The sequence below is a fragment of the Danio rerio genome, chromosome 16 (genome assembly GCF_049306965.1).
Source record: "Danio rerio strain Tuebingen ecotype United States chromosome 16, GRCz12tu, whole genome shotgun sequence".
NCBI classification, from domain to species: Eukaryota; Metazoa; Chordata; class Actinopteri; order Cypriniformes; family Danionidae; genus Danio; species Danio rerio.
The window spans coordinates 14,930,632-14,950,005 of NC_133191.1; the positions used below are offsets into that span (position 1 = coordinate 14,930,632).

General features: G+C 33.5%; 1 protein-coding gene and 1 long non-coding RNA gene across 9 annotated transcripts in view; one reads left to right on the top strand and one right to left on the bottom strand.

The window, feature by feature from the left end:
• The first annotated feature begins 80 nt into the window (after positions 1 to 80).
• Positions 81 to 19,374, top strand: part of deptor (DEP domain containing MTOR-interacting protein) — an 87,971-nt gene continuing 68,677 nt past the window's right edge. For 4 of the 8 annotated variants that reach the window (XR_012391552.1, XR_012391553.1, XR_012391556.1 and 1 more), the window contains exons 1-4: positions 81 to 448; positions 684 to 824; positions 9,754 to 9,932; positions 14,365 to 14,488. Coding sequence is in view for 3 of the 8 variants with exons in the window: in XM_005173523.6 (XP_005173580.1) it covers positions 709 to 824; positions 9,754 to 9,932; positions 14,365 to 14,488 (419 nt within the window). In the remaining 5 variants the exon portion in view is untranslated. 8 annotated transcript variants of the gene reach the window in all.
• LOC141378188 (uncharacterized) lies at positions 6,544 to 9,780 on the bottom strand. The gene is made up of 2 exons (XR_012392056.1): positions 8,779 to 9,780; positions 6,544 to 8,625 (listed from the first exon to the last, which is right to left on the bottom strand). It is a non-coding gene; the product is annotated as an uncharacterized lncRNA (long non-coding RNA).

Below are 19,374 nucleotides of genomic sequence, written 5' to 3' on the forward strand. Positions count from 1 at the left end.
TTAATAAGTATATGAATCCTTTCATTTCTTTTGCCTGGGCATTTAAAGTGATTGAGTGATGTGCTCAAGCTCCGCCTCTCATGGTAAACTCCCCCTGTTGAGGATGGTCAAGTTGACTCGCCCTACATGGACAGTAACGTGCTTTCAGTGAAGAATAGTAAACAATCCACAATGCCATGAAGAAAATACATCATCTGGGGTCTTTGTTCAGGAATAATCTTTAGTTTGAATCCTCGACGTGATTTATTGCACGATTTTGGGGTTCATTTTGCACACGACGGGATATAGGCTACTGTTGGCTGAACTGAGGGCACTTGATGGCACACAAAAAAACAAGTTATTCCGAGTCGTTTTGCGCTGTGATCAAGATTACAGTGATGTTCTTTTATTGACACCGCTGGTATTGTTCTGCGAAGCATAAGACTGAGGTTTCTGCATCGGAACCAAGGTAAATATTCTCGTCGCTTGCTTGTTTGTTTCGATGTCCTTTAACTTATGGGATGATTCGGATGACATAATATCTTTTCATTCATCTGACCAGTCCGTCCAGCTCAAATTTTAAGGCTGTCATAACAATAATCACGCCTTACAAAATATGTCATGAGGCGTGTTCTAAAATGAATACAAGCTCAAGCACGCTGTGCATGTCAACTAATTCTCAAACAGTGTTTTTTTTCATTCAGGCGTTGAATAATCACATCAGAGTGCATGATTTGGTATTCAGCGCGGCTGTCAGAGATGGACGGCATCGGGAACACCATGCAGAAGAAGGCTGCTGAGCTGGAGCGCATGGCCGAAGTCCTCGTTACCGGAGAACAGTTACGGTAGGTGTGGCTTTACACCCCAATTACACCGTAGCGACTAGTCAGAACGAAAAACCTAGCGTTTATGCATGAACTGCGCGCGACGTCGAAGGTTTGTCGCGTCGCTGTCATTAGAGCTCTTTAACTCTTGCAATGTGACCTCTTAAATATTAAATGGACAGTAATAGTGTGCACATATGCTAGTGCGAATTAAAATGTGTACAATCTGCTTTATGGTATCATTCACGTGTAGTTCTCACCTATTAGTAGGGCCAGACGGAATCTGCGGACGTTTTTTGCTATTTCTGCTGAGAATTTGGGTAAAACTCTGCGGATTTCTGCTGAATTATTTTGGTAGCATCATAACTATAACCTTAATATGTGAAATGAAAAAAAAAAATATATTTTTTAACTTTTATTTCATGTTTAAAATGCAAATCCGATTAGATTCACTTTATTTGGTTAACAAAGTCTCTCATAAAATATATCTACTAAAAGACAGAAAATATTACTGTACAAACTGCATTGTACTTAAATCAGATGAACCTTTTCATATTAGTTAATAATGTTACTGTAAATAAAAATGGAAAAATATAGATTTCCAACATTTACTCAAGTAAATAAACAGAATTAATGATGGGCTAAAAATCTGCAGAATTCTGTGGAATTCTGCGCGCGCAGATTCCGTGTGGGCTTACTTATAAGTCATTAGCTGATACAACTTTTAGATTGTATTGGAAAGTCACTTTAAATTAACTATTTGCAGTTGTTGTTTTTTTCTATAATTTTGCAGTATTTCTTGTAAAATATTCACAATTGCTCATTTTTATTTTTCAATAATGTGCATCCAGTTTTTTTAATTACAATAACTTCCCATCCCTGACCCCACACAAACACTGCACTCAGAGACTTTGGGCCCTATTATACACCTGGCGCAATGTGGCGCAATAGTCTTTTGCTAGTTTCAGCTTGGCGCAAGAGTCGTTTTTAAGGCGCTGCGCTACGCTGTTTAAATAGCAAATGCATTAGCACTCATATGTGCGCCCATAGGCGTTCTGGTTGTTATTTTGAGAAACTATAATAGATTTTTCACTACCAAAACAAACCCGGTCCAAACTCCAGCGCAGAGTTGCGCCTCGCTTACGCACTGCTTAATACGCACAAGAGAGCAATAGGCAAATATCTTAACATATGAAAAAATTTTAATATTAAGGATATATATAGCATATAATACGAATAGATATAGGATATAAATATAAAGGATTAAAATATTACAAAACATATTATTTTATAGCCTACATAAATATGAAAAAACACTGCTTTTATGTCTTCTTCATCTCGGGAGGCTTTTTCAGTTCATTCATAACAATTTGCTTTTGTATAATGTTATTATTATTAGCAGTATTATTTATTATATCCATATGTATATTTGTTTTATTAAAAACAAGCTTAGATTTGCCCACCTGTCAGGTTTTAGACCATATGGGGCACAGCATGTGTTTTAGAATATAACTCAGGTTTTTGAGCACACTTCGTTAATATTGTTAATTTATTTGTTTGCTGGAAATTAGAACTGAATTTAGAAATAGTTTTGAAATGAATATCTGCGCTTAACAAACAAAATTTTATTATTTACAGACTAATTGATGTCTGTGCGCAAAGGTTTCCCTATCCAAGAGCGAATGTGAAAGTAGATCCGTTATCTCTCATTCTCACGCAGTAGATGCTCTGTTTAACAGTTTTCTGTTAAAAAAACTGTTAACTGTTTGCTTGTGAAATGCTAATTTTTTTCCACTTAAACTTAGGCTACTTTGCGTCCTGTAAATAGCGAATGCGCTCTTGGCGCGACGCAGCTGGCTCTTAAAGGGAATGGGAGATGAGACTCTAATTGGTTTATTCTCAAAACACACCTATAACTCATTAAGAAAATAAACTCAACCCTTTTAGACCATGCGCCTTGGCGCAAGGCAGATTTCCCGTCCCTTAATTAGCAAAAATGCGTCCTGACACGCCCTGAAAGCGTTTGCGCCCTGCGTTTTGCACTCTGCGCATGGACTGTCAAAATAGAGCCCTTAGTTTTTAATATATGTTTAAATCATTTTTAATGTTTATAAAACTCACTTTTTCACTTTTCATTGACTTATTCCCTTCTTTCATAAAGGGTTGCCACAACGGAGTGAACCCCCCATTAGTTCACAAAACAGACCTTTTAAATACATGTAACAATTTCTAGACCAAATGCTGTTTAAATGAGGTCTGCTATATAGGTTCCCTCTTTGACTTCTCTGATGATGTGACACTGACATGAAGGTATGGCACATGGTCACTCACATGAGATCTCAATAGAGTGAGTGTCTGTCAACTTTTTTTTTAGCTGTTTTTTATTTTCCTAAATTTTCATTAATCTTTCATTTTTCATTGTCATAGGTTTAAAAATCCTGCAAGTTAAATTATATATTCAGTTGAATAACAACCTTAGAACTCACAACAAGTTTGTCTTTAATTGTTAAACAATAATTTCTATGAGTTTTTACCTGAAACCTGACCTGAATCATTCACAAAGCTTCTGCTGTTGTGCACTGCAGAATCTTGCCATATAGGGTCATCCAGGTACTTTTTGTTTGCTGTTTTTTAAGTACTGTAAATTTAGACATAAAACAATTTTAACAAGAACTTCACTTTTTAGTCATCTCAACTTCAGTCTAACTGACTAAAAACATTAGATAAAGTTTTACATAAATAAAAAACGTTTTATATATATATAAAAATATATATTTATATATATATATATATTTTTTTTTTTTAATTATACATATATATATATATATATATATATATATATATATACATATATATATATATATATATATATATATATATATATATATATATATATATATATATATATATATATGTATAATTTTTTTTGAAGTATATTATATATTGGATGTAAGTTTTTTCATTTAAGATTTATGCAGAAATCTTCTGTAATATGTTTGTGGCTCTATCCGTTCTCAGACAGCTGCTCCTATGTCAACGGACTGTGACAGTGATAGTGAAAGGAGCATAAGTGTTTAGTCAATACATCTGATTAATGATTGCTGAAACAGTACCAGACACAGCTGTCTTATAGACTGTCTAGCAACTTCAAAACATATTACTTCATTACAAAATGGGTAAAAAATACTGATTCTTTGATTTGAATCAGCCTTCAATTTAACAAAACAACAGTTATTTGAGAAAACCAAAGTTAATTTTTAATCCTTAGGCTCAACTTCAAAGGATGTCATTATTTTTTGCACTTCACCTCTCTTCCTAAAGATGCCCCATCTTTTGAGTTATCCAGCTTAAAATAATAAAAACAGAAAAAAAATTAATATCTGTTGATCGTGGCAAAAGATCACCGTTGCTAAATTTAATAGTGAAGTACAGTCTGATAAAATATTTCATGATCTAAGACAACGACTGTAAAGATGACATTGACAAAACTACTGTCATTTGCAAGTTGCCCACAAGTGCTAATAACATGTCTACACCAAACGCAAGCAGCGCGACTCTTTCTAAACTATGTAAATTGTTAACTACAATTGATGCCCCTTTCTATTTCTAACGTGCTCGAAGCACCACTGACACAGAGAACAAATACATTTCAAATGCTTATAGCCCCATCCAGTGTAAACAGCTTCCAAATATCTTGTTTAGTATAGACAGTTTGTACACATTTTCCAGACAATGGTTTTATACTCCTGTTTTGAATGTTTTAATCCTTAAAATACATTTTTTTAAACTTGTTATTAAATTTTAATGTTACATGCATACATTTTTTTTACATTAATGCTAATTGTGCAGTTAAATTGTGTTTGTCACTCAAAAAAAGGTAAACAATAAAAAAAATGTATAATTCTAAAGTATATATTATATAAACAGTGTTGCCAGATTGGGTGGTTTTGAAGTTGATTGTGCGGGTAAAAAAATGCATGGTGGGTTGACAAAATTTGGGCGGTTTTGAAACGTAACTTTTATATGCAACTTATTCAACAAAGCATAACTGTGTGCTCCTACTCCATTTAGATAATAGCAACCAGTATATAGCGCAAACTGCATTGGCTCACTTGCAAGAGTAGGTGAAGGAAAGTTGTATTTAAATCTGACTCCCCGGACAAATCTGACTCTTACAGCAGTTTATCATGACACTTTTATCGATCATTTTTTCCACAATTGACAGCAAGAACAAACATAGAAGCATCGTCTAACTGACAAGCAGCACCTAATTTTGTTCAAAAGACTTTCAAACGCCAAATAGGATGAATTAATTACCCATTTCGAAAGTAAAACATACTCTAATAGATAGTGTAATTTACGCAATATTTAGTGCTGTGTGTGGCTGAGGCGAGGGCAGTGTTTCGATGTGATCCAGTTATGTTGTGGTTCTGTTGACTGCTGGTGTTGGTTGCTGTTTGGTTAAAATTATGGCAGTTAAAGTAGCTATGTAAATTTAGCATCGTGGCGGGTTTTGGACAGTTTTTCGGTTGGAAAAAGTCAGCTATTTCTGGCAACACTATATTTAAATTATAAGTAATTATTAACCATAATTGTGTGAACTGTTTTAATGCAAATGTCTTATCTTTAATGAGTTTGTTTGAGTAAACATTCAGCTCAGCAGTTTTGAATTTATATTTAAATATTTAAAACTATTGTTTTAAATCAAATATTGATGAATTTTAATATCTGATATTGAATAAAAATCAAAATCGAATCTAAACATGAAAGACCCAGACCTATTATTTACACTTTTTTTCTTTCTTTCTTTTTTTCCATCTATAAACATTTATGTGAGATTCAGCATCCTAAATGTGCATTTGTATCTGGTGTATATAATAATAGTACTATTATTATTAATGGATCTTTGACAAGTATTAGGTATCATTTTTACCTCCAAGTTGTGTGAGAATATCTGTTATTGTAGGTCATAGTGAACCAGTTTAATCTGCCGGTTGCTGGTATCACTTCCACTTTCTATGTACAGCTGACTCAGGTTTGTATAATCAGTTATCAGGCAGTGACAGCAAACCCACATTTTGCCCTGTGCACAGCTCAGGTTAACCTGCTTCAGGTATCAGGCCATCAGGTTCACCTGCCCCTTTTCTATGTTTGCTGCTTGGACAGGTGTAAATAATCAGCAAGGGTAAACATTGACAGACTATAAAAAAGAAGAAGAAATTTTTGTATTAATTATAAATTAAACAAATACGAGATACAATTTTAAGTAAGTAATTTATTGTAGGTTCAGAATGTTTTCCAGGTAAATGAATGAATGAATAACTACACTGAACAAAACAAAAAACAACAACAATTATAAAGACAAAAAAGAAATGCAAACAAACATCATTATTACATCAGTTCCTCTAGTATTATACAGTACATGGGTCAACAATGTTACACATATATATATCTAAGCCAGTGGACACAGGCAAAATGGTGATCCTGCAGATGATGACAGGGTTATACATTTAAACTTGGCATTTGACAGATAATATAAAAAGGGTTTCCAAGTGGCTTTGAAGCCAGCAATGTTATCAAAAACGGATATAGTGTTGATATAATTCTGCACATTAATTAATACATTTTCCAGTTGGTCATCTCAGGTCAGTTTTGTTGGTTAAGTTATTGTAGGTAACATTATATATATATATATATATATATATATATATATATATATATATATATATATATATATATATTTGATGTTAATACAGGCAAGGTGTGCAGATTTCAAGTTTTATTCTGTGCAAAAAAAGGTTAATTTCTCACTATTTTGGTTAGCATTTGTAGCCACACTTTTTATTTTTGAATGCAGTTTTTCAATATAAATAGAAAGACATATTTGAAACCAAATTAGCTCATGTAACATTTGATGAACTGCATGCAAAACATGAAATGACCAATAACCAGTCATTATTTGGATCATTAATTCCAAATTGATGTAGATCATAAACTTTAACCACATTGCCTTTGGAAAACACCAGTCATATAGCTGTCATTTCACTCAGGTACTGTTGCAGCATGTGTGTCAGATTGCTGTATTGTTCAGTGTCAGAAAGTGCCAAAGTGCACTTTAATGGTGTGAATACCTGGCTGCAGTCATGTGAGTCTTTGAGTGTTCAGTTACTTGGCTGCCCTGCTCCGTTGCACCGACTGCTTGTTGCTGATAATATAATTTCACATATGTATCTATCTGTGTCAGGACAAGATATGATGGCTTCTTTGGGGTGTGTGATCTTTGGCAGCACACTTTTAGCATTTTTATAGTTTAGTTGTAATTTTCAGAGTGAGCACATTGAAGTTAGGACAGTTCACAGTTGTTGAATGATAATTTTGTCATTTTCATATTTACCCTCATGTCTTTAAAGACCTGTATGCCTGGCTTTCTGTCTGCAAAAAACACAAAAGTAGATTATTTTTTAATTTAATAAACTATTTCTGCCACATAATGGAGATCAGTGGGCTTACAAATGTTACACACTTTTAATTATTTTAAAAAAGGTCATTTTATTTACTATTTAATGATTGATTGATTGATTGATTGATTGATTGATTGATTGATTGATTGATTAATTGATTGATAGGAGAAATGGTTTAAATTGTGGCAGAAATTTAATTTTTGGGTGAATGATTCCTTTGTTGATTTTAAGTAAAGGTGTTCATTTCTTTCAAGAGTTAACTTGATTGTGACTAGGGTTTGGCCCATTGTCATAAAGTAATCTTAATCTTACTCAGAGGATTAAGTGGAAGGTGCAGTAAAGCTCTTACATAAGATCGATGACATAATAATGATGAATACAATTAGACAAGTACAATAAAGTCACGGTAATAACTGTTCTGAGACTAAACTAACACCAAAAGTCACATGTTTGTACTAAACTAAACTAAACTAAACTCTCGCATTTGTGATGATGACCTAAATTTGACGGCCCTTATAATATTTTCTACTGAAAATATGTATTATTTTAATATATCATAGAGAACAGAGCCTCTGCTTTAAAGAAAAATACTAAACAAAACATTTTATTCTTAATTTTCCTATTGTAACAATTTGAATGCAAAATATGTAATATATGAATTATACGTTTATTAAGTGGCATCCTGATGAGCCATAAGGTCTGTTTACTACATCTTTTGTTAGTTTAACATTTAAATTGTGAAATGTGTGGGGTTTGTTTGGCCAGAAAGAATCTGCTGTCATTTTTGGCTATTTCTGTGGTGAATTTTCTAAAAAATCTGAGGATTTATGCGGAATGATTTTAGGAGCATCATAACTAAAAGCTTAATATATGAAATAAAAATATGACATTGTTAACTTTTATTGTTTTAATATTTACAAAGCGAATCCAATAAGATCCACTTATTATGTACACAAAGCAATTCTCTCATATAGTATATGTACTAAAAGACAGAAAATATTACTTTATTAACTGCATTGTAAATAAATCATACTGTATGAACATATCAAAATGACTATTAATGTCACAATAATATTAGTGAAATTAATTTAGAAACTGATTAAATATACATTTACACACATTTACACAAGTAAATACATTGACTCAGTGATGGGCTAAAAATTCTTCACTCAGATTTCTGTGTTTGCAGATTCTGTGTGGGCCTAGTTATGAGTAACATACACATGTAAACTGATGAGTATAAGTGTTTAATGCGCACTTGTGCCTTTTGTCATATCACTCAGCTCATACTGTGGTCTTCTTTTGTGGAGTGAAAAGAAGCCAATATACTTCAAAACCTCATCTATTCATTTAGAGCAGGTCTGCCCAAACTCGGTCATGGAGGGCCGGTGTCTTGCATAGTTTAGCTCCAATATTCTTCAATACACCTGGAAGTTTCTAGTATACCCAGTAAGAGCTTGATCAGCTGATTCAGGTGTGCTTAATTGGGGTTGGTACTAAAATTTGCATGACACCGGCCCTCCAGGACAGAGTTTGGGCAGCCCTGATTTAGAGGCTGCTGTTAACCCTTTGGACCCTTTGTCCATTACAATGGACTTCACATGTCAGCCCATGTTTTTGTGGTTCCTGAAAATTTCATCTAATTTAAAACCTGCAGTCCATGAGAGTGGACGATTGCCATCTAATCAAATGGCAGTAAGGCTTGGCATGTTGTAAAAAAAAAAAAAAAAAATCCCCTACACTGAAAAGCAGGATGGCACCACTTCACTCCAGAAGTGTAGTACTTTACTAAATCTACTCAGCACACGGTAGAACAAACAAGCCACGCCTACTGTTTGCTCATTTAAAATTACGCTTCTCTAGGAACTGGGTCACAATATTAAAAACAAATTTATAGCAGCTTCCAGTTCATATATCCAAAAATATTTACACTTAAAGGGTGTTGAATTTTTATTATTATAAAATGGTCTCATTTATAGGATCCTTAAAAACTGTGAAAACATACTTTTACAATTTTTTAGATACTTGGAACATAATGCGGTTCTGAAGGGGTTAATTCCTGCTTTTGTTTTCATGTACGTTAAAGCTTCAAAGTACAACTTTAAATCTCTGTCAGTATCTTTTGTGGTTTACAGATATCTCACTGCCCTTCAAGGTAACTTCTCAAGTTAAAATAATTTTTGACAATTTAAGTAGTGTCCCTCGTGCTGTGTGTGTGTTTGTTTGTGTGTGAGTGTGAGTGTGTGTGTGTGTAAGTGTGTGTGTGTGTGTGTGTGTGGGTGGGGGTGTTGACAAGCATTGACAAAAAAAAGTTATTTTAGGATGAATATTCATGGGGTGACCCATTTATAGCTTAGCAAATGTAGGTATGGAGGTCAATTTTTAAAAAGTGTGCCGTGATGTTACAGGTTTTGTGTTGCAGGTGATTTGATGCTAATTTCCCCTGATGGGAGGATAACTCTTGGTCTGATTCATTTTATGTTTTCCAGGCTGCGACTGCACGAAGCAAGAATGATTAAAGACAGAAGGCACCATCTCCGCACGTACCCCAACTGCTTTTTGGGCAAGGAGATTATTGATTGGCTGATTGAGCACAAGGAGGCAACTGACAGAGATACTGCCATCAAGATCATGCAGAAACTTCTTGACCACAGCATAATTCACCATGGTGCGTTTGTCCACCATTCACTTGAATTTTGTTTTATATATCATATTATTTTTCACCAAAAATGAAATATTTTATCACAATGTTGTTGCAAATTTGTTCTGAATTTGTCTGAAAATCACACTTGTTTCAATATATAACCAAGGTACATAAAGTGGAGCTACTAAAAATGTTACATAAAAATTATGCATTCAATTCTAAGTAGACTTTTTAATCCAGTTGACTTTGTGCAGTTTATTAGAGCTTCAGTGAAGGGGAAGTAACACTGTTATTTTAGTAGCCCTGGGATTTCAACAATTTAATAATAGTTTTCAATGTATATGTATTACAAATATATGTATTACAAATGTATATTTATACAAAAAAGTTGTAAAATAACAAACTAAGTAAAATAACAAAAACAAATACAAATGCAGCATCGCGATTTACATACTACGTTCTAAAAGTATGTACTTTTTTTGTGAAGAAAGTTTTTTGTTCGCAGTGTGTAGCAAAAGATCTAAAGAAAATCGGCACACTGCCACTTTAGCTCACAACGTTTCCACCGACATGTGCTACAAATATTTGTTTTTCGAGCACCTGCCTTCAAGATTTTCTAGAATCACATTCCTGTTTTTGTTTGAACTGTGTAAAAGAGGAGTATGCAAACTTTAGGGCATACTACTTAGTTAGTCAGGGGCATACTACTTGCTTAGTTATCCTCTTAATCATCTCGACACAATATTCAAATTTCATATTTAATTACCTACCTTATTGAAAATGCAGAGAAATCTCAGGTGTTTGGCAATGTTGGGCAAGCTAATTGGAAAATGTTGTGAGCTAAGCTATTTGTTACTTTGCTTAAAATGTAGCTTAGCTACACTAAAAGCTACCCCCATTTTATATTTTTAAATCGAAGCAACTTCAATCCAAGTCAGTTCTGTCTTAGTGATCAATAAAACTGCTAATGATGCATATGCAGCATAATTGTTAAATTCAGTTATTTACTGCAAATAATATGCTCTTACAAAAAGAAACAAATTTTACTAGTCAATAAAAACAAAAAACAAAAAACAAAAAATAAGAAATCCTGTGTTGCACATTTAAATACTGTAGTAATTTAAAGGGAAATATATAGGAAAGTGTTTTATATAAGCCCCTTTCACACAGTGATATCGGTAAATATCCAGAAATTTTCCGGAACGACTTTACCAGTAAATTCAATAAAACACTGTTCACACAGGCAAGGACGTTACGGATTTTTTTTTGGAAAAGACCGTTCACACATCCATTCTAAAATACTGGTAAATTCTGACATCAGTAACCAAAAATGAGCTCTAAACAGCTGCGCTTGTATTTGTAAACATTTGACTACATCACAAACTCTGTGGATGGATCAGTATTGTGAACAACTTTGATGAAAACATATAGAGAAACATTTTCGCATGTCGAGATGTACATAATATGTGTGTGCTGGCGCTCACTCCTTCACGGGCACACGCGTCAAGCAACTAAAGGAAGGCTTATCATAAGCATCTTATCGATAATTATTTACAAAGTTGCCATTAAGAAGGAACATATAAATGTTATCTGACTAACATCTAGCAGCTTAATGTGTCTAGAGAAATATTCGAAGGCTCTTATTTTTTATAAATCGTTCGGAAACGAATGCGTCTGAGTGTTCTGATTGGCTAAGGCGTCTCACGTCAGTACGTTCTAGACGTGCACGCGCTCTTTCCAGCAGTCTTCCTTTTGCGTTCACACAGCACAGCAATCCGGCAAATTAGCGGTAATGTTACAACTTTTCTTTCTGGAAAATAGCTGGAACGAATTTACTGGTATTTTCAAAAAGGGCCCTTCTGGTCTGCATGTGTGAAAGGGGCTAAAGTGTATATACTGCCAAACACTGTTTGTATAATCATGCATTCAGAAGTTAATGCCTAAACATGTGTTTATAACTCACATTGAGTGTTTATAAATCACATTGTTGTTGCAGATAATAAATACCATGGAAATTGTGGTTTAAATATTTTCCACTTGGCTAGATATTAATAAATAGTCATTCAAACACAGAAAGAAAGTTGGTCTCACGTGTCCACCATGTTTGTGATTTGTTTGTTTTTTACCCGAGTTTGTAGTTCTAATCAACTTCACATCCAATTCGCAATGTATTGTGCCCAATATTAGCAGTTAGATTACAAACGGTCTTACGCTTCAAATGGTAATAGTAGAGCCTTTGGCATACTCTTTTCTAAATACTACGGTTTGGGACATACTAATTTTACTTTCGAATACTATTTAGAACGGACAGTATATTAATTGGGACGCACCACAAAACACAATACAAATGTTTTAACGTAAATAGAGTTAAAAAAGGCAGTTTTTGGTGGAACAATCTTGATTTTCAGTCACAACTAATTATTCTATTATTCTAAAAAAAATGACAATATTTTTGTTAAAATGGAGATTAATGGAGAGAAGATTTTAAACATGAACAATGATTCAATTTTCAAAGGGAGAGTTAATAATTTTGTCTATAGCGCTCAGCATAAATTAGTATGCCCCTTTGAAAATGAATATCTTTATCCATATCTCAGTTAATATAGCCAATAATTTCTGGTGCATTTAAACATATCCACTATACCATATAATCTGTTATGTCCATTAAAATAAAAGTCTGGATACCTAACGTATTTAGCAATCGAAAGATAATACATTTCAATTAAATTGAGTTATTGCATACATTTTTTTGATATTTTGTATTTTCCTCTTAATTTTTTTTTTTAAATTAAAATTGTATTTCATATGTTTCCCCAACATATTAATTTTGGCAGACACATTTTTGGTCACACTTTATTTTGATGGTATGTTTGTTGAATTTAAGTTACATTGCATCTACATGCCAACTAATTCTCATTAGATTATAAGTAGACTGTTGGGGTTGGGGTTAGGGCTAGTGTAAGTTGACATGTATCTGCAAAGTTTCTTATAGTCAGTTAAATGTCTGTTGAAGGAGCAGTGTCAGCAGATATTAAGCAGGCAGTCTACTAATACTCAAATGGAACATCAAAATAAAGTGTTGCCTAATTTTTTTTCTATGTGATTTTAAGTTTTTGTCTAAATAGATTTGTGTGCAAACATGTATATGCATATGAAAAGTCTTTGAGAGAAATAAAAATACAGTTCTGAGTAGAGCTGTGAACCTACACTAGTCTCACGGTTCGGTTACGATTATCATGCCATCGATTTGGTTCAATTCGATATCTCGGTGCATCACAGTGCATTGACGGTGCTTTTCATACACAGTTTTATATTTTCTTCACAGCAGCAATTCTTGTATTAAAATGTATGAATATATTTATATTATATACTATTTGTAATACAATTTTGTCATTTAATACCAACAGCCAGATGTATAAACTGTACCTTTTAACAACACGAGCATTAAGCAAATAATATAAACAAATATAAATATCCCTCTTGCTTTCTGATCCTTGTCTAGTTCTCTTACACACCTTTGATTGGTCACACCTTCAACAAAAACGGTTGCGATTGGCTCTTGTGCGCTGCGCTTTTCACAGATTAGTGACACTGATAAGTGGCAGGCGGCAGCAGCGATCACAGCTGATCAATAACAGACACGGTGGAGAAAACTTTGAAGGCCCGCGTTCGTGTCTGTATTCATAAGTATCGCTGTAAAACAGCCGGGAGGAGGAGAAAAGTCATACCAACAGGTCAAATGGGCCACAGTGTGTGTGTGTGTGTATTTGTGTGTGTGTGTGTGTGTGAGAGAGAGAGAGAGAAATGGAGTACTTTCATTCTCTTAATCACAGTGAAATAGGGGCTTCTGCTGTAAATATCAGCGAAAGACTGATCCAGCAAACACACAGTGAAATTGTGCACAGTTTTTGAGTTTTAAGTAGTTGGAGCGTTGTAAATACTCGCTCTCACGAAAGAGAGATAAGAGATAAATGACGTCAGTAAATAATAACCAGTTATGAATATTACTGAACCAAAACAAATTGTTCGCGTCTGCATCGCGGTGCACCGAAGAAACAAATAATTTTGACACCCCTAGTTCTGAGAGTATTATTATTTATTATGTGGCTGAAACAAGTTGCCACACAGTCCCCACTAACTGTCATTATATTTTTACAGTTTACAGTTTTACATTACAGTTACGATATCATATATATACAGATTTTTACAAAAGAAAATGAGAAGAAAATCATACATCTAATACATTAATAAATCACAATAGCACTGTCCGTCATTTTGGGTGAACTCCCTTTAAAACGTAATTTGCAAATGAACAACAAAATGTAATCTCAGCTGTTACACTGTCTAGTAGACCAGTTTGATGTTTAGCCCATTATAGAAGTGTGTTCATGTGTACTGTTAACCTTTCAGCTACAGTTATAACAAATCTGTTTTGAATGTGTTTTTTCCCTTACAGTTTGCGATGACCACAAGGAGTTCAAAGATATGAAGCTCTTCTTCCGTTTCAGGAAAGATGACGGCACTTTTGCACTGGACAGTGAAGCCAAAGTGTTCATGAGAGGTCAACGGATATATGAGAAGTAAGAACTTTAATCCGTCACTATGATTTTTTGTTTTGTTTTGTGGTCATTGAATTAATAATAGTTTACAAGTTGATTTGATGTCCATTTGTTAAACATTAATAGGATCGTGCTTTGCCTCATCCACTCATTCTATATTGAGTTAGAGCTTGTTATGGTTTTGTTTTTCTCTATTGGGATGCACAGGATGTGATTGTGTTGTTTTTCATTCAAGTGTGACACAAATCTGTACATATTGATTGTACACATTTGGAGGCTGTCCAGTAAATCAACAGTGGCCATAGAAACAGGTTTCGAGCAGATCAAGCATGCTGTGTTCCAGCTGGATACATTTAGAAGGAGCTGCTTTACTTGCTTTAAGTTGTTCCTTGTAGCTAAGTACAAAACAACACTGTTTGCATATACACTGTACAGAGAGAAAATAGTTATTTCAGGGTTATTTTTAGATGAGGGTTATATTTTAGATTTATTTTGTTTTAGTTTTATGTTTTGAGTAATTTTTGTTGTTACAAACTTCTCCTTTAGTGTTCTTATTAATTGAGTAATGTAAAGTACATGGCTTAAGAAAGCATTAGGTAGTTTAGTAATTTAAATATGGGAAAATGTTTATATTGGTTTTGTACACTGTTATTGACTGTTGGTAGAGTTTATGCTTTTATGTAGATCGTTTTAGGTTGTTTTGTCAGATCTGTAAAAAAAAAAAAAAGTCAGCTCTAAATATTGAAATTTGCATAGATTTAATTTAGTTTTATTTACTGGAATTTATTTTATTCCTTCATTCACTTATTAATGTTGCTTAGACACCACATTAGGGGTCACCACAGTGGAATGAACCACTATTGCCAACTATTGCAGCATATGTTTTACACAGCAGATGCCCTTCCAGCCGCAACCCATAACTGGGAAACACACATACACTCCCCCATACTCATACACTAGACCAAGTCCATCCAACTCACCTATAGCGCATTTCTTTAGACTGTGGTGGAAACCAGAGCACCCTACGTAAACACTCAGATAACATGCAAACTCCAAACAGAAACGCCACCTGGCCCAGTAGGGACCCAAACTAGTGACCAACTTGCTGTGAGTCGACAGTGCACAGTTTTGCTCCAACCCTAATCAAGCACAGCTGATCCAACTAGTCATGATGTTCAAGACTACTAGAGACTATTCAAGCCTGGTTTATACTTCTGCATCAAGTGATCAGCGTGACCCACTTGCATGCAATGCGCGTAGCCATGCATTTATACTTCTGTGTGCTGTTTGTGTTCCTCTGCAATAACACTTCACGCTAGTGGGCAGTGAGGTGTTTATGTTCCTCTGTGTCAAGTTTTTTTTTAGGAACGTTCCCTTAATGTACAAATGACTCAAACTCCCTTATTTTAAGGCTGGAACGTGCAACCACTTTAATCATAAGGTAAACACAAAACAAATGTTTCCGTCTGAAGCTCCGGACTCCACACTTGTAAACCCTAGCTCTATCAGACTTTAAGCAGGTATGAGTTGGAGGTGGCTGGAGCTAATCTATGCAGAGCTGTGGCCCTTCAGGAATCGAGTTTGAGACCACAGCCCTTAACAAATTGATTGGATTAATAAAGCTAAATTAAAATTAAAAAAAGAAAAAAAAAATATTGCAATTCGAAAAAATTTATTTTGCACATAAAAAAATGCGACTGATGAACTATTGCAGAAAAAAAACACTAATTTTCATTTGTGTATAAATGTATAAAAATGAAAATTTTTTGTTTGAAAACTTTGAGAAATATTTAGGTTGTTTTTTCAGAAATTAAAAATAAATAAAAACCTATTATAAATAAATAAAAATGTTTCAATGATATTAATGCAGTCATTGTCAGATTATATGTTAAAAATTATGTATATATACTATCATATTACATATATTTAATGTAGTTCATGTGTGATTTAAAATTTCTAAGTATTTACTAAAAATATTAATAAAAGGTGTAAATGTAGTTACACAATCTTTTAAAAGAATGAAAATATTAATTCATTTCTTCATTATTCTTCCATCCATCCATCCATCCATCCATCCATCTATCCATCTATTCATGCATGCAATCATTCATTCATTCATTCATTCATTCATTCATTCATTCATTCATTCATTCATTCATTCATTCATTCATTCATTCATTCATTTACTTGCTGATCAGTTACAATATAATTTTTTACAACATTAACCCTAACCTTTGATCTTTAAAAAAAAAAATTTCCCTTGAAAAATGGTTGAAAATTTAGCTTTAATTTTGCTTCAAGCATAAATCGAGTGACCTTTTGAATCATTATGCATTTGAGCCAGGAATGCCCTTTCTGCTTGTGTGATTATGAGCAGGATGAGGTGCAGGTCTCGTCTCTTTCTGAGTTTTCTCTGCGGGCCGCTTTGCTCTTGCATAACAGGAAGATGAAGTCCAGCGGGAGACATCTGTCATACAGACCACCAGTGTGCTTTTACATAATCACCATGGACACATTTGTGCTTGTGGTCAGTATTTGCAGACTTTGCTCTGAGGGAAGCTGTTGTTTGGTTTGCTTCTCTTTATGGCTGAAGAGCTCAGTCAGCTGATGGAGCGTGAAAGTGTAATGTTTCTGAGAGCACATGTCTGGCTATGGGTCAGATCTACTGAAGAAAAGGGAACGGGATGTTTTGCGATTTTGTTTCTATGCAACCGTGATTCGCTTTTGTGAACTACCTTTGTGTTTTATTTGACGCCCTTCTGGAGGAAGATTGTGGAGATTTTGTGGTTGTTTGCAAGAGTTCTTCTCATATATTGGAAAAAAGAGAGGTTCAAAAATGTCTTTTATATATAATATTTATTTTATTTTATAAAGGTCTTTTTGCTTAAAATATCAAATTGTGTTTTCAGACGAGTTTATATACATTTTTTAGACGAATCAATACCATTTTTTAACTTCAGAAAAAGTATGACTTTTTGAGAATTGGTTGTTATGACCAATAGTCATTTTCTTAAAAACAAATCTTTTATAACCTCAAAATAATGCTTTTAATGACCCCCATTTTCATCTTTAGAAAACATGATGATACATGATCATTTAAGAAAAGGTATCATATCAAAATTCTATGGGTTGCTTATAATTTACTCATCTGATCCTCCTGAAACCCATAGAATTTTTTTTCTTGTTTTTCTTGTTTTTTTTTTTGTGATTTTCAAATGTCCTTTGGGCTTAAAAAATTCTACAATTTAGAGTTTTTGCATTTAGTTTTTATTTTTAATTTTACAGCATGTCCACTGTAGTGGACCACAGGACCATTTTAGTTCGAAATGGCCGCCAAACTCAGACAACAAAACTGTACAGGATATGGCTGTAGAGGGATATTAATCCAATATTAATGTAACAAAAACAAAAGCCATTTTTCCTTTTGTATTGAAATTCCTGAAACAGTTTAGTCTGAAAGAGAGCCAAATAAAAAAAAAAAAGAAAAGAAAAGAAAAAAAGAAAAGGTAGTGATGTTAATCCAAAACAAATTTAACATAAAAGTAATTTAAAACTGATTGTCATTCTCTAGTTGTCTCCAATTCTCTAATTGTCTAATTGTCTAGTTGTTAAGATGGTGTCCGCTATAGTGGAGATTTAAAAAAATATGCTATTTTGAAACACAAACACGTTAACTGCTTTAAAAGCTAAATGTATTGTTTCCGACACTTTAATAAACAAATAAATATGTAATAATAACAGTAAAAAATTTTACATACCTTTCTCCTTCCTATAAAATGTGCTTTTTTGTAAGTCAGCCATCTTGGTAGCATTGTAAGAAGTGGTTCCTAGCATGCCAGCCAATCAAATGACATATCACTAGAAAGCCCAGGATGTCCTCTGAACAGAACAACAGGACTTGACAGATTAGCTTAAAAGATTAAAAAAAAATTCATGAAAACGCAATGTAATTTCAAAACAAATTTTCCTGGACCCCAAACTTTTTTTTTTTTTTCTTACTGGGCTTATACCCCAGTTTGCTCTATGCAAAAAAAGTTTAGCTTTGCTTTGGACAGATACAAAGACCAAATGTTTAATGAGACAGATGCTGTCAAGCCTTCCATTCCAAAAGATAACTCTTCAATTGTTGTACTTTGAATTCTGTATGACGATTACAGTCACTTTAAAGGGGGAACATTTATACAGTAAACAGTTGAAATCAGAATTATTAGCCCCCTTTGAAATAGTTTTTCTTTTTTTAAATATTTCCCAAATGATGTTCAACAGAGCAAGGAAATTTTCCAAGTAGGTCTGATAATATTTTTTCTTATTTGTGGTATTACGGCTGGAATAAAAGCAGTTTTAAAATATTTTAAAAACATTTTATGGTCATAATTATTAGCCCCTTTAAGCAAATTTTTTTTGAATAGTCTAAAGAACAAACCATCGTTATACAATAACTTGCCTAATTGCCTAATTACAATAACCTGCCTAGTTAACTTTATTAACCTAGTTAAGCGTTTAAATGTCACGTTAAGCTGTATAAAACTATCTTCAAAAATATCTAGTAAAATATTATTTACTGTCATCATGGCAAATATAAAATAAATCAGTTATTAGAGATGAGTTATTAAAAGTAATATGTTTAGAAATGTGTTGAAAAAAATCTTTTCCCCGTTAAACAGAAATTGGGGGGAAAAAAAATAAACAGGAGGCTAATAATTCAGGGGGCTAATAATTCTGACTTCAACTGTATATCCTTTTTTGTTTGTATATTCACTAAATGCAGCATTTTAGTGGTTGCAAAGAATTTTGTCTGATTGTAAAAGGCTGTATTTAATGTGTAAAAATGGAGAACAAAATATTTAATTTTTATCAAATGTGGAAGAAAACTGGAAGGACCTTTTAAAAGATTAAAACAAATATTA